This window comes from Humulus lupulus, chromosome 5 (genome assembly GCF_963169125.1).
Source record: "Humulus lupulus chromosome 5, drHumLupu1.1, whole genome shotgun sequence".
NCBI lineage: Eukaryota > Viridiplantae > Streptophyta > Magnoliopsida > Rosales > Cannabaceae > Humulus > Humulus lupulus.
Genome location: NC_084797.1, coordinates 243,354,666 through 243,371,439, shown reverse-complemented (window position 1 = coordinate 243,371,439; position 16,774 = coordinate 243,354,666). Strand labels below are relative to the sequence as shown.

The 16,774-nt window shown below is 34.9% G+C and overlaps 2 protein-coding genes and 1 long non-coding RNA gene across 3 annotated transcripts; all 3 read right to left on the bottom strand.

Moving 5' to 3' along the window:
• Positions 1-368: 368 nt before the first annotated feature.
• LOC133778691 (uncharacterized) lies at positions 369-1,392 on the bottom strand. Its single transcript, XM_062218696.1, has one exon. It carries the CDS (start codon positions 1,013-1,015, stop codon positions 545-547), a length of 471 nt encoding a protein of 156 aa, XP_062074680.1. The 5' UTR covers positions 1,016-1,392; the 3' UTR covers positions 369-544.
• Positions 1,393-5,307: 3,915 nt separating this feature from the next.
• On the bottom strand, positions 5,308-10,463 carry LOC133778690 (importin subunit beta-1-like). The gene is made up of 3 exons (XM_062218695.1): positions 10,263-10,463; positions 6,327-8,752; positions 5,308-6,221 (listed from the first exon to the last, which is right to left on the bottom strand). The coding sequence occupies exons 2-3, from the start codon at positions 8,744-8,746 to the stop codon at positions 6,023-6,025; spliced, it is 2,619 nt and encodes an 872-aa protein (XP_062074679.1). The 5' UTR covers positions 8,747-8,752; positions 10,263-10,463; the 3' UTR covers positions 5,308-6,022.
• A 3,350-nt stretch (positions 10,464-13,813) lies between these two features.
• Positions 13,814-15,329, bottom strand: LOC133834123 (uncharacterized). The gene is made up of 3 exons (XR_009893311.1): positions 15,244-15,329; positions 14,714-14,775; positions 13,814-13,996 (listed from the first exon to the last, which is right to left on the bottom strand). It is a non-coding gene; the product is annotated as an uncharacterized LOC133834123 (long non-coding RNA).
• Between the last annotated feature and the right edge of the window lie 1,445 nt (positions 15,330-16,774).

Genomic DNA, 16,774 nt, shown 5'->3' with positions numbered 1-16,774 from the left:
TTAGGAACATTAGAAACTTCTTGTTTGTCCTTTCAAAGTATATTGCTTAGAGACTAACTAAATATGCATTGTTTGTTTATTCATAGTTGGAAGATCTTATGACATTTGTACATGTATTTTACTACATGATTCATATTATCAAGGACAATAATAAGATTAACTTTCTCTTAAAAAAAATCAATCATTGAGAGAAAAATTGTCAAATTATAAGAATGTCTAATCAACATTGTGTGTGAGTAAAATATTTTGATTTTTAAGGTTCTTTTTAGTGATTATAAAATAAAGTATGGTGTTAAAGAAAATCTATGATTTAATATTACTTCTATCAATATATTCATTTCATTTTTTTTAAGAAAAGTACTTTTAGATAAATAAGAAAACAGTTGGATAGTAATTTTTAACATTATAATCGTCTTTTAAAATTGAAAAAAAAAAAGAGTAATGGCACACATGTAAATTATCATATTATAATTTTTTTTCAAAAAAAAAATTATTCAGAAAAAAAAAACAGTTACAACGACAAACCGCCATTGAAGAGAAGCTTTCAAGCTTCAATAGCAGCCTTATTCTTCTTCTCCTCCAAGTACTTCTCTTTCTCCTCCTCCGTCATGAACGCCGTCGCCGGAAACGACTTGCCAATCCCCATTGGGGTTTTGAAGTAAATCTTCTTCTTCGCCGGATCTTCTATGCTCATCTCCACAATCGGAACCCATAAAAACATCTGCTTGCTCTTAACTCCGGTCATCTTCTTCATCTTGAACTTCTCCACATACGCCGTCACCTCCACCGCGTAGCTCACACGAGTATTCGTCTTCTCGAAGAAGTGTTCGTACGGTGCCTTCTGTTTCATCCACACGTAGCCAGTCTCTTTCACTCTTCCACACTCTTCCAGATCCTGCAAAGGCAGAACCCCCTTCGGAAACCCTAGCTCCTCCAGAAGCTCGATCGATCTCCGGTGGCACTCCTCGTGGCCGTACACGATCTCCGCTCCCGCGCGCTCGTCTTCGCTGGCCATTTTCCCCAAAAGGTGATGTCTCCGAAACACTTGATTTCAATTCTGTAAGGGTTAGGGTTAGGGTTTGGGTTTGGGTTTGTTTGGTGAATTGGGGTTTTTGGAGGTTAATATAGAAAACAAAAGAGGAGTAATTAGGGTTGTTGAGCTGAATTTTGGCCTCTTGAAAAGGAGGTGGTTCAACTAATGGCTAGCCACTTAATGATCTTTCTTTATTGTCGGTGTGAATTTTCCCTCTGAGTCAAAATTTTCTAGGAAAACGTAAGCCAAAGATTGAGTCTTTAGCGTGCACGGTTTCACAGCCATTTCTAAGCTAAGCACATACATAACTACTAGTACTACTGTACCACTACCTACTCAGAATTGTCTAGTAATGAATATTGAATATGAATACGCTTTCTTTATCATTTTTAATTACCCAATGATCTGTTGTTTTCATATGTTGATGAAAGTAAATTTCAATTCATTGTGGTCATGGTGTTTCATTGTGGTCTGATGATGAAATGTGATCCTTTATTTTTAGTATATAAATTGACATGAACACATGGGTGTTCAGCTCATCATCTCAGCTCAGCTTAGCTCAGCTCATGGGCACCAGCAACTGTGTTCTTTCTTGTTGAGCCTTATTGTCACTGAGTGACCCCATGACTAAGCTCATTGGGCCCTGAAGCTTATGTCAGAGGAAGATGACAATAATAATGATTCATAAATGTTGTCTTTTTGTATCAAGTGATGCACTGTTGCTTTAAAATCATCTCTGATTTTTCTAACTTTTCTAGAATTATATTGCAATTGAAGTGACTAAAAATTAACTGTTGTATTGTATATACCAGTAAAAGATATTTCAATAATATTTGACCATTTTTTTAATATGCTGCTCATATAAGGTATTTGACCATCTTCTTCTTCAGCATTACAGATTAACCAGACAGAAAAATTCTTCAGAAGAAAATATGATCTTTTTTCTTACAATCACTTGTTTGATAAACCAAACCAAATACAACTTAGTTCTCTTTGTTATGATTAGGTTTTATTCAGTACCCACCTTATGTTTTGAGTTATCAAATATATTTTTCTGTTATAGAAAACCATGGCATGTGCTAATGATTTGGCTTTTTGTTGCTACAATGCCTTGGATTACAGTTTCCCTCTTTATGAGAGAATATCAGTCGCTATGTTTTATTATTATAAAAGGTGAAAGCTTTTTCAGGCCATGTGAAGGAAAGGAAGGACTGAAACTTTTCCAGGTCTTGCTGTACAATCCTTGTCATTATCTGCTGGTATGTTACCATTACACTAAAGAGCTTTTCTCTTGTTTTGAACAACATACTGTTGCTATGTGAATAGATGACAAACTTACAACTATACAAAAGAATCATTGTTTCTCTTTTGTCTGAATTCTGGGATTTGAAATGAATACCATAAATGCATTCCAGATCTTATACAGTAACTAGCTTAACCATGGTTACCATGTTTTAAGATTAACTTTCTTATCAAAGGAAAAACTCACTTCAATAAAGTGCGGTAATTATATGGAAATCATTGAGGGCTTGATTGGTTCGGGATTGGAAAATTACATTTTCAAAAAGTGTGCTTCTGAAATAAAAATCTGTGTGAAAATATATTTTTGAAAATGTGATTGGTTCAGTATCAGAAAACTGTTTTTGAGTTTTAAAAAACTGAATATGTGATTGGTTTGGTAGGGAATCTGAAAATATAAAGAAGTGATAGATTTGTAGGATTTTATGATAAAATGATTTGGAATAAGAGAAAACGTGATTTTCTTGTTCTTGATTTTAGAACACAAAATTAGAATACCGATTTGAATTTTATTTTCAAAATTATCTTACCAATCACTTATTCTTATAGTTCTTATAGGTTTCACTGTTTTCAAATTTTTAAAATGATAAAATTAGATTCGGTTACTATACTTTGCATGCTTATGCGACTTCTTTCAGAGTATTTTTCTTCATTGATGAGGCAAGCCTTTTCTTCTGAATTCTACTGTATATGTGAGATCTATTAGAAAAGTTGGTAGATTAATTAGACATTTTTTGTCATATACCTTCAAACTTTTTTGAGGGGTTCCTTTCATTTCATGTTCTAACTAATGGTTTTCATTTGATTTAACTCGGAGATTTCAGTTCTTTAAATCATGTAGAATTCATTCAAATATGATCTTTGAAGAAGTTTTCATTATTCTAGTCTAGTGTATGACCTACCATATCACATTCCTTGCTGTTGTTTTCTATATCATAGTCATGTCCTAAGCTCATATATTTAAATTTAAAAACAATTCTAGTTCATGTTGTTTGCTTCAATCTTTATTTATGTCATTATTCTTCTTTTTCTCAGGCTGGAAAATATATTAATTGTTTGGGTAAACCGCAAAACTAAAAGGACATAATTGATATTATGTAATCATTTGTACTTTTATTTTCATTTGAAAGTCTTTAAAATTGATGTTTATTTTAATATAGAATATAATCATTTGGTGCCCTCATAATCAACAAAATATAGGTTTGGACTTTATAATAGGAATAATACTCGTGGTACCTTAAAATTATAAAATTGGTATAAAATAGTACCTTCATCGCAAATTTGGTACTTTCGCTAGTTTAAAAAACAATATTGGGACATGTATTTTATTTCAATTGATCCATGTATGTTATAAATAATTAAATATTTTAAAATTATTTTCTCCAATAAATCCTATATTTCAAGTAAATTAAAAGTTTACGAAAGAAACATAAAACTAAAATGAATTAAAACCAAATTTGTGTTCTTTCTAATAAAAATATTTTGTTTTTAAACTTAAAATCAAATTTTTGATTCTATTAATTCTCATAATCAAATCCAATTTCACCATTAACGAAACCACATTAAAATTACATGAACAACTATTCAACAAGAGCAACATCAAAGTGTAGGTCTTCTCACGTTGCTGCCTAGAACCCTAACAGACAACAAATTTGTTGTTCCAAAACCCTAACAAAGAAAAGATTTGCACGATTCACAACCTAAACCTCATCAATGACTAGATCTGGGCCAGTTTTGCCCATAACTCTACCGACTTGCATATTCACCTTCCCACCACAAAAATTACGTGAACAAAACCTATTCATTATCAAACTCATTCTAGAAATGTAGAAAAGAAAGAGCAACAACAAAGTGTAGACGTTCTCATGTTGCTGCCTAGAACCCTAATAAAGAGCAAATTTGTTGTCGTTCAAAACCCCAACAAAGAGAATATTTGCACGAGACACTACCCAAATCTCATCAACGACTAGATTTATGCGGGTTCTGCCTATAACTCTACCGACTTGCATATTCACCTTCCTACTTGCCTATCGGCTACTCTATCGTTAGAAAGAACTCGAAGACGAGCTACGAAATTTGTCTTTGTGGATATCCGACCCTCCGTGGTTAGCTACCATACTTCTCCAATCTAGGGTCTTGCACCTCCTCAACCAATAGGTACATGCCTTGACATAGAGAAGAGAAAGAGGAGGAAGATGAAAAAGAAAAAGGATATGATTTTTGTTTTAGGTTTTTTTTATTTAAAATATAGGTTTTATAATTACTAAGTTAATTAAGTTTCTAGAGAAATTTATCTTTACAAATTTAATTATTTTTTTTAATTTTAAATATTTTTAAAAATATATATATATAACATTTACCAATAAGAAGACATGCGTCATTGTATTTTTCTCAAATTAATTTAATATAATATTTTAATTACTTAATTATTTTGAACTAAGAACAAATAAAAGTACCATTTTAAACCCTTTTTGTATTTTCATTAACTGCACGAGTAAATAATATTTAAATTGTATTGAGAATTGTGAACCATTTAATGGTAGCCAATCTGTTTTATTAGCATTACAAGAGTAAGGGCATCTCTTGATTGGTTCTTGAATTTCACGAGAGAAAAAAAAATTAAAAATTTTCATTTTCTCTTATTTGGATTAAAAATAAAAAATATATCCCAACATAAAAAAATATCCAAAAAATGTAAATATTTTCCTTTATCTTTTTCTATTCTTTTCTCGTACAAAATTTTTCCTGTGTAAATATCAAAATCCAAATAAAGTCTAAAAGATCTTCAAAAACAAGGACAGTTGGATGAGACAATTCTTGTAGAAATGTAAAATATTTAAAAAAAATGATCTTCTAGAGACTATGGCCAATGAATTTACGTGTGAACCCATATAAGCCTAACCATAAAAAAAAAAGACAGATCATTGAACAATCGTTGACAGAAACAAAAACAAAAGAAAAAACAAAAATGGTAATTTGGTGAATGTGACAATGATGACATATAACAATGCATGAAGCTATAAATATTATGTGGTTGTCACTAAATCCCACAAAACGAACAAGTATACAGAATGTGACTACAAAAAGTGATGAAAAAAGAGGAATTTGATCGAACTATTGATCGAACTCTGTGACAAATGACATGATGATGTTGTAACAATGCAAAATAATCTTTGACACCAAATTTTGGTGAAAAAAGAACAGAAAAAAAAAAAAGGAAAAGAAAAAGAAAAGGTCAAATATTTAAGGGGAAAATGCAGACTTTACCGCGGCCGCCGAAGGGCCCCAAACTCCCGACTTCAACCCCAGAAAACGGCTATTGGTTTGCCTTGCCCATGGAAACAGTATGGCAGGGCAGGTGGTATAATTTTCCATCTCATTCTCCAACCTCTCTCAATAAATCGTATCTCCTGATCTATGACGCCATCGCCTTTCTGCCAAGGTGGCAGAAAAACATGCATGGACATCGCCGCCACTGACTTCTCTGCACGGCAATGTCAAGACAACAGAGCGGAGGAGAACTATAAATAACCCCCGAGCTGTTGATCGAAATACTGCGCTCGCCACCAACCCCAAACTGTCATTTTCCCAAAAACGTGATGACCTGACTCATGGTATGCAATCCCAGACTCCAACTCTAGACTCCCAATGCATGCAAAGAAAAGAAAAATATGCCAAGTACCAGCAGCCTCAAAAAGAAATTGCTCGACTGATGGCCAACTTGGCCCACTCAGCAGATTCCTTAATCAAATGATCATCTGAAGTCAAACATTCATTTAGAAAGTCTTTGCTCGACAGTGATTGCTGAATCAAGATACCAGCATTACTACCCAGTGTATCAGCTAGGTCCCCAAGGACCCCAATGGCTGTCTTGGTCACCACATCGTCCCTGAAAGAAGTAACATAAATCATGAGAAACGATAGCAGTAATGATTGATAAAAAAATAATAATACGGTTATGAGTAAAATGTAAACAAATTCTATTTGAGCATACATGTCCTTCTCCATAAATAGACTATCCAAGAACTGCAGGACATGAGGTGCAAAAGGCATCAATAGTTGGATCTTCGCAGAGCCCTTGAATCCCTGAAAAATCCCAGAGTAGGCCTCCAAAATTCCATTCCTTAAAGTATTGGTGTATTCTATCATGTCATCATCAGCCCCGGATGTATTGACAGATAGCTCTGCAGCACCCTGAAGCATGGGCATTGCATAAACTAAGTACTTCTCGAAATTCTCTCCAATTGCCAAAGCAATGTCGCCAAAGCATGAAAAGATGGGAGGCTTCACAGAACGGTGCAACTGGTTGCTTGATAAGTTCTTGAGGAGTTGAGTCATTATCCCATCACAGTAAGGCAATATACTACCTTCTAGTGCTCTGCAAATATCCCCCACCACACCAACTGTAATGGCACAGACCTGGTAGTCCTCGAAATCTTGAAGACCCATTTCCAAATACTTGTAAAACTCTTGCATGTACTTTGCAAAGTCAGAGCCTGCACAATAGGCAAGAGCTCCAATGGCAAGCATAGCCTCCTCATGAGCTGTGGCACTTTTACTACCGAATACTCTCAGAAACAGGGTCATCATTTGGTCAGCATATTGCAAAAAAGGACTCTTTGTCGGTTCAGATGAACCTAGTTTCTGAATCATGACCTGCAAGCAGCCACAGAGAAGACCTTGTAGTTCATTACGCTTCTCTCTCTCTTCCGATGAACTACATTGTGCTGTAAAAGTCTGGTCCAGCTCCGAAATAATGGCAGGAACCAAATGCATCACTATCGGAGCTGTATCATCAGTAGAACACCTGACAACTTCATTTAAGGTCTCATAGGCTGCTGTTCGAAGGCGTGACTCTCCAGCATCAGCCCGATGAGTCACATTGAGAAGAGCCTGAATAATATCATGAAAAAACGGAGTCAATGGAGAGGATGATTGTTCCACGTCCTCATAACCCTGAGCTAGGAAATACAGAGCGCCGCAAGCTTTCTCAGCAACATTAGGAACATCATTCATGCTCTGAAGAAGAACTGTCATAATCTGTTGGCAATTTGCTTGGGTAATTATCGGTGTCTCCAGGGTTGACCCATGCATAAACTCAAAAATTCTTCCAAGTGTCCACGCTGTAGTGTCTTTCACATGATTATTTGGATCGTTCATCAGAGCATTAAGCATAAAGGTCAGAGCAACATTAACAAGGGGGGTGAGCTTGTCTGGGGATGGACCTTCTAGAATAGAGCCAAATGCATAAGTGGCCGCTTCCCTTTGTCTCCAATCTGGCTTTGCTATGTTCTCCTCAATGAATGGCATTACCAATGGGACAATGGCATCACCAACTGTACGTGCAACCAAACCCAAGCATGTGCCTCCAGCCATTGCAATATTCCAAGCTCCTTCATCCTGATCCTGATCTTCTTCTTGCTTAAGCAAAGTTTCCAACAACAATGGCACAAGGGCTGGTAGAGCCTGCTTTACAAAATAAAAGCACGGAATATCAGAGTCCCCACTAAATTCTCCTCCATACTCTTCTAAGATATCTATCTCTTCATCACAAATTGAACTCCAAAACTCAACAGCTTGTAGTGCAACAGGTTCTTCATCTTCTTTGATAGCCTTTGCTGTAATGTTAAAAATGTCCTGGATATAAGAAGCCAACCTCTCATAGTATGTTGAAGATATAGCAACTAAACACTCAAAGGCTGCCTGTCGAATCCTCAATTCAGGAGAAAGAGTGGCCTCACAGACAACTCTCATAATATAATCTCGTTCCATGTCGTTGGAAAAATTTGCCTGAGCAAAACCCAAAGCATTATACAAAGCTCGAGTAGCAGCAAGCCTGACATCATTGTTACTCTCAGTTGCATTCATGCCCTGAACAACAGCTGTAAGTATCTTATTCACCTGAGCCTGCTCTATCGCATCAGGAGAAACTTCCTCACATATGTACCCAAGAGTTTCCAAAGTTGCTTGCCTTGTGTGAGCTGGAAGCTGATGAGTATTTGACAACAAAGCTTCGATCAGTTCAGGCCATTGTTTATGTGGCAACTCGATACTAGCAACCTTTGCAATGACTTGTGATGCAGTTGACCGAGCATCAAGGGCAGGAGATGTTAGGGTTTTTAACAAGCAAGCTTTAACATGGGCCTTCACAGGTTGGTCCAATGACAGCCATCTTTGTACAAGTTCAAGCTTCCTGTTGTGTTCTTTTGCATCCAAAGCATTCTTAAGGATCAAACCAGCTAATTTACGGCTCTCGGCAGGCTTCTCGTCATTAGCCAACTCCCCAGCAAGAGAAAGCAAAAAACTTGGAAGATTTTGCTCCTGGAATTGTTTAAGGTTCTCTTCTGCATGATTACGGACACTACTATCCACGGCTTGTGCATTTAAAAGGATTTGTGTCACCTCCATCGCCATTTGAACCTGATATATATATATATATTTTAAAAGGGCCAATTATGTCAGATTAGACTTTAAAGGATCCACGATTCTTACAACAAGCCAAACAATATTTTAATGCACATATGTAAAAACCAAGCAGATTAAAATAGCACTAAAGATTGAGCAATTTGTCAACTGACAAGTACAACCAGAAAAAAAAAAAAAAAAAGTCTGAAGACTTTAGAGTTAATAAGCTCAATGAAGTTAAGAAAATAATAACAGCAACCATTGTAACTAGTAAGAGATTAGATTCCACGTACTGAAAGGAGTTAATCACACACACCCAAACAGAGATACAAAAAATACGACTTAAAGTACGTGTAGAAAACTTGAATTTCATATAAATTGCAAAATTCATTAATTACTTCAGTATAATATAAAACTAAAAGGAACATTAAAAAGCAGAAAACTAAGTCGTCTACAAAATAGTTGAAGCCTTTTTCGTACATGGGTTACGTGGGTTACGGGCTAATAATAGAAATTTCTTGAAAAATCCTATAAAAGTAGAATCCAAGTTGTAGAAAAATAAAGACCTCGTCTCTTCCTCCCAAATTCTAACTCATTAGAAAACTAACCCAGAGGTTGAACCGTCAAAGTATCAAACAATGACAAAGATATGATTTAACAGATACTAAATTCTCTTCTCGCCATACAAGAAAAAAAAAACAGATAACCAAATCAACAAGTCTGTGTAAAGTTACCCATGAACTTTAACCCTACGTTTGAAACCCAGATTGGACGAGGAAAAAAATAAGGATTCCATTTGCTTTCAAATGAATTTTGAAAAGAGATAAGAATATTTTTTTCGAGAAATTAGAACAAAAACTTAAATTAGTTGGGAAGAATTATCTCAAAACGATTGATAAAGTCAAAATTTTGAAAAGAAAAATTCATGAGAGAACAGAAAACAATTTTTCTCAATTTTTTATTCTATGCAATTCCCCCCACAATTGTTTTCCTCTCGATTAACAATCCAAAGAAAGCCTAAAGATCTATACTGAAGAAAAGAAAAATAAGACCAAGTTGAATTAAGCTACGATACTATCGTCTTCATCAGAAGCATAATGTAGTTCACAACGTACTCCCATTGCTCCAAAAAAACATTATTAAAAAAAATTACCAAAATGAGAAAGGAAACTAACAACCCTAATTACATCAATTTCTCGCGCTTTCCAAAACTGAAAAACACGAAACCTATTCTCCACAACCAACTGAAAAATTTCAAGTAAACCAAATCAGATTTTCACAGAAACCAGAAACGAATAGTTCTTTTTCTAATACTATCCATTCGTCACAATTTTCTCATCAACCAAACAAACCACAACAACGAAAATCACACACAAAACAATACCATTAAGCGAAAACAAAGCTCGAAAAGACTCACACAGCCTGGATCAAAACACACAGATCCACAATCGAATAAGATTCAACTGTTGGATAGCATATTGAACAAACAAAACACGAAGCCCCAAAAAAACAAGCACATACTTACTTGGAACGAGCTAACTCGGCGAGATTGAGCGAGTGATCAATCCGAGTCAGGGAGACAAAAGTAGAAGAAGGAGAAGAATAAGGAACGGTTGGCGACTCTGTAACCCTAGCAGAGACTGTGGGAAGAACAAGCAGAGAAGCCGATATTGTAAAGCTGGGGATTTACAGAGAAAGAGAAAAAAAAATGAAAAAGAAAAAGAAAATTAAAAATTAAAAATAAATAAATAACTATATTTGATCTATTATATTGTTGTCAGGTGAAGTCACGCGGGAGTTAAGCGCGTGAGAAATATGAGCCAATAAATGAAGAGCAGGCGCGTTTGGTGGGGCCAACTGGGCTAGTGGTTTACTGGGTTAATGGGCCTTTTAGGGCTTCGTTTGTTGAGAAACGTTGCGTACGCGCTTTGGTGGCGCGTGGGAATATGAGTGGGAGTATTATTATGAGTGTTATGATTATAGTTTTTTTAATTATTGGATATGGGCTTGATCCGCTGTAAGCCTTCTAATCACAACTGTATATGTACCCTTCTTCTTCTTTTCTTTTCTTTTCTTTTTTTTATTATTATTATTTTTTTTTTCCCTTTTTGGAAGTTTGCTATGAAAACACAAAACGACAATAAATTGTCATGATCTTGTGTTGTGTAATAAATTTGAGAAAAATAGAGATGAATGATTTATTGGTTTGCATAAGGTTAGTTTTGAAAATAATATGTAAAATGTACTTACACAACATTCTCTTGTGTAACTAGGGTCTAGTAATTGGAGTTAATGTAGTGTTTTTCTTTGTTGGAGTTCTTAGAGTGATGTATTTTTTTTCTCTTTTAAGTTCCGACATGAGAGATTATGTGTTTGGTTGACCATTAAATGGAATTTTCAATTTTGAAAAAATGTTGGTAGAATTCTTTATTTTATGGAATCATAAAGTAGTGTAGACTCAAATTTTAGTTAATAAAGCTTTGGGTTTGTTTAAAGGATGGAATTAGAGATGTAAACGGGACGAAACAGGGTGGGGCAAGTCGGGGTCGAGGCGGCTCCCCCACCCCTCTTTTTTCGTTGCAAAAATGTACATTTATTTAGCTCTTGTTCATGCTCAAATGGGGTTGGAAGCCTCAGCGAATGCTCATTTAACTAAAAAAATGATTTTTAAAAAAGAAAAAAACTAAAGATAATTAATATTATATCTTTTATATATGAGTTATTATATTATATATTTTAAATAATATTTATATTGAAAAATAAAATATAATTGGAGCCTGTTTGGGGTGGGGTCTTGCCCCCGCCTTGGCCTTATACCCCGTTAAAAATAAGGTGGGTTCCTGTGGGTTAAAATGGCAACTCTAAAAGCACAACCTATGGATGTTCTACTCTATTTTTAAAATTACATCTTCAAAATCTTACTTTTTTCTATTTTACATCAAACATTTACATTACATCTTACATCAACTTCTCTATTATTCTCTATATTTTCTCTACATCACTTAAATAATATTTTTTATTCATTAAAATAGTAAAAAAGAAAGAGAAAGAAACAAAACAAAATAAAATATAATTAATATAGAAAGAGAAATAAAGAAAAAATTAATAAATCAATTTTAACTCAATGAATGGTTGTCTTTACATGTAGACTTCATTAAGGTAAATAATGTTTAAAATAGCTCAAATTTAACTCATTCATTGGAATCCCAATTTTATTATTTTTCTTTATATTTTAGAAATTTAGCTAGTTTAGCTATCATCATTCAAACTTGAAAACCTTGGCTTTGTAAAGTGTCAAATACCAACTTTATACAAACACCACACCTCTATATATATATATATATATATGCTTTGAAAATATACTAGGTAGAAGCAACGTACAATGCACGTATGTTTGGTTTTAAAGTTGTAAACATTGTCTATAATTTTATTAAAAACTGGTTCACTATTTTTTAAAATATATATATATAATATAATGAATTATAATTCTATAGTATATATAAATATATATATCAATAATCTATACATATATGACATCTAAACACATCATTGACATATATATATTATCATTGTTTTCCACCCATAACACGTGGCATGACTCAGTGGGTTCGAGGGCCCTCTTAAAGAGGTCAAGGCCCATCCTGAGCCCGATGAACAGGGAATAAGAAAGTCTTGATAGCCCAACAACACTCGATGGGCACGACCATAATAAGGGAACCGAAACCAAGATGCAGGTCTGACTCATCTTCCCGATCCCAACCTACCTGTATCCTCCGGGATGCCAATAGAGGTGGCAGACTAACTAGTCGATGGAAATAAACCTTGCCAAGAATCTAGGGGAGATATTCAGTGTCATGATGCCTAGGACTTTGTAGAGTGGATATTTTGGTTCATTTGGAAGTTTGGATGAGGTTTGGGACCAAGTTTTGGAGCTTGGAAGTGGAGAAATCGAAGGAGGAAGAACCAGGGCTGATTCAGCCTGGTCCTAGCGCTATAGCGCCCAAGGGAGGGCGCTACAGCGCTGTCCAGGGCTAGGCTGCTCTGGTTCTAGCGCTAGGGGGGCAGCGTTGTAGTGCTACCATGTTCTTCTTTATTCATATTTTGGGCACTTTTGAGGGTTTTTGGCTCGGGGTTTCAACTCCTAAGGCGCGGGATTGATTCTACTAACCGTTTGAGTACGATCCGAGGTCCCGGGAGTGAGGTTTAGGTCAAGAACCTTTTCATTGTTGATTTCATTAATTGGAGTTCCATATTTTGTTATGACTAGGTGACCGCTAAGGGAATCCAATGATTGATCATTCTCAATGGTCGTTATGCACCCCATATGTGACATGCATGGTTATTAATGACGCATGTTGAGTGCTCTATATGTGGACATTTATTGCATATCAAATGCTTAGCAAATCTTGCTTACTTGTGAATGGCACTGACTCATTAGTCAGAATCGGCAATGGTATTAGTATTAACTGTGAAGTTGTGACTCATGAGTCAAGTTAAGCAGTAGTACTGAGCACTGGTCGTATGGTATTAACTCATGAGTCAAGAACGGTATTAGCGTGTTTAACGCAAGCCAAAAAGATTATATCTAATCGACATAAGCATTGAATGATTCATCATGAACATTAATGCTTGACCGACCTCAAGTTCGATGAAAATTAAAAGCGCTTGTTTAGCCTAATAGCTATTTACTTAAAGCAGGGCGAGAAGGCCCAGGTGACTGCATCGTCACTTAGCTTAAGTTCGTGACTTACTTATCAGTCACTTATCTGGTTCAAGTTCGAGACTTACTCATCAGTCAATTATCTGATTCAAGTTCATGACTTACTCATCAGTCACTCATCTGGTTTAAGTTAGTGACTCACTCATCTGGTTTAAGTTAGCGACTCACTTATCAGTCACTCATCTGATTAGGGCTGTAACACCCTCACTTATTTTAGTTAAAACCATATTTGAGGTGTTACGTTTTAAAACTATATCATAATTTATTTCTGCGGAAGTCTGGACATATATATATATATATTTTTAAACTTGAAAACTTATTTCACATTATTTACCTTAAACATAAAGTGTGTCTCAAACATATTATACATAAGTATTAAATAACCCAGTTTGTTTTCAAAACATAACTTCACACTTTATTACAAACATCTCACTGATAACTGAAATAACCCACAAAAGGTCGATGTGTTCATATGTACAAATCAGGGTCAGGACCATGCTTCAGTTCTCCTCATATCATTCACATATTTCTTTCTCTACCTGCAACACAAGACAACTGTGAGCCTAAAGCTCAGTAAGCAAAGTAATGCATGCAATGCTAATGATTACCCAATATCAATGGACATACACAACTTATTTTTAAATTTTGGGCCCCTTAATATTGTGCACACTGTTTGAATTGGTCAATGCCTGCAGGGCTTGTTACACATATAATACAAAATCCCATGGGTTCTCCTCCGGCTAGCCATCACCACAGTAGGACACATTAAAAACCTTATTCTATCGTTGCCCCGTCGGGCTCAAGAGTTAAGGCGGCCACACACTATGGTGTCAATACATATAACAATAACTCATATGGAGGAGAAATAAAACGGAAACATGGCAAACAATATTATTGGTTCACTAAAACCTAGCCAAAATTATTGGGCAGCCACTATAAGCCTACTATAGGCCTCCGTTTACACTTATTAACACTTTCATTCGCCTTTTCAAAACAGTGGCACTGAACTTAAACTTCTTATAACAACTTTCTTTTATGTTGCACAAAACTTGCAAAGGCATCATATAATTAATCATCATAATATCATGCATGGTCTTATATCATATAATAATTTACCATATCACTATTATGTCATGCATACAAATTTATGATGAAGTGTCACTGTATGTTAATACCACTTACTCACAAAATATTCATATAATGCATACTTTCACATAACACATAATTCTTGTGTTGCAGTTGAGTACTTTACTTACCTTTTGTCCAAAATATAGTTCACCGTGTAACAAGTGGTGTCTTAGGTATTGATGTGCTTATCCTGACAATGGCATGGATTTCTCATCATAATGAAGGCAGTAAGACATTGAACTCTCATTTAAAAATACCCATAAAACATCATATCAAATTTCATATCAAAATCATGCCTAAAATGTCTTAAACCACCTAGATCGAGCGTTAGATTTATCTTAGACACTTAGAGAAATTTTGACAGAGTTTCCCCTTAATTTTAGCTATCCTCAAATATCAAAATCAACCAATAATCAACATCAAATAACCTGTCATAACCATATATCCCAAATACCAACATGATTCATCATAAAGTTATCATATACCGATTTTGATAAAATTCTTATCTCCTAGATCATCACCCAAATTAAATGAGTCTCCACATATATTCAAACATTTATAAACATATATAATCTCCTATAAACTCAATCAAATAACCAAAAATCATCTTGTACTCCAAGAACCCCAAAAACCTCATAAAACACAAAATTTCACTTACCGAGCAACTTTTCGGCGAAAACAATCTCTTCAAGATTTTCTAAACCTCAAACCACTTGGAAACCCCAAGAAATATCTTAAAAAGGATAAAACAACATATATAAGCTCTCAGAAAAATTCAAAAACATAGTTTAACTTCCAAGTACAAGAACTTACCATAAAAATGTTAGAACTAAGCTTAATCTACTTCTTTGGCTTTGCTTTCACTTGGATCTCCTTAGAATTTCTTCAAACCAGACAAGAAATGGTTTTTGGTTTTCTTTTCTCTCTGTTTTTCAGAATAATGGTCGTGCAATGTGATAAGGTTGATGAAAATTCCTTATTTTCAATGATTTAGCCTTATTGTATCAAAATTTGACACCTTTCATCTCATCATTTCACCTTTTGACTTATGAAAACCTTATCACTTCAATAATTTCGACTTAATCATCTGCTAGGCCTATTATCCTTATGTGTAAAACACTCACACCAAACCTTAGGTCCATATGACTTCATACCCAATAGTTATGCTTACCCGATCGAGCGTAGCGCACTTATGCTAAGCTCGTTTTGACTTTGCATCAATACCACTGATTATGTATACCTCCCATCAAGAATTGATCTAATGGTTCTAAAACCATTTTTACATCATCAATGAGACCTTAATCATACCTCGATTACATTTGGTCAATCCATAAATACTCAATTTTACACCGAAATACTAGTAATCAACATTGTACTATTTTTCACTACTTAATCTATTTTGCCTTCTATATCTCACTTTCATCACTTAATTCCATGCCTTGTCCATATTTTTCATACTTTCTTATATCTTGAGCACATCAAACACCCATAAAAGACAACTCAAATGCCACAAGGTTAATAATATTGAGCATACATATAGACATCACATACACAACTTTTATACTTATACATGAAAACACTTATAAGAATATGCATATGCTCAAATTATACATATTGTATGATATGTAATGCAATGCAATCATGTGATTATTGGCTATATTATATCAAAATAATGTGGGTGCTACAAGGGCTATAAGCCCTAACATGGTTATTAGAACATCGAAGTGTTAATCATTCATCTGATTAGGGCTACACGCCCTAGCATGGTTATTAGAACCTCAAAGTGTTAATCATTCATTTGATTAGAGCTACACGCCCCAACATGGTTATCAGAACATCAAAGTGTTAATCACTCACCTAATTAGGATTAACTTGATAGTCATCCGTACAAGAGGGTGGGATCCACAATCATTGTTTGGACTTATTTGCATGCATGAATAGGACTATTATTGATAAGCATGCCTATTATGACTTAGTAATATGTTATTACTGTTCATGAGCATAATGAGTTTTCTTGCTGAGCTTCGACTCACGGGTGCTATGTGGTGCAAGTAAATGTAAAAGAAAGCTGGACCATCATTGAGTTGGAGAGCTTAGGTGATGATGTGTACATATGTGGCTACTCAATCGCCACGACCGAGGGTTTAAAAAGGAATTATGGTTAAACCTTATTTTGCTGCTTAAGTTGG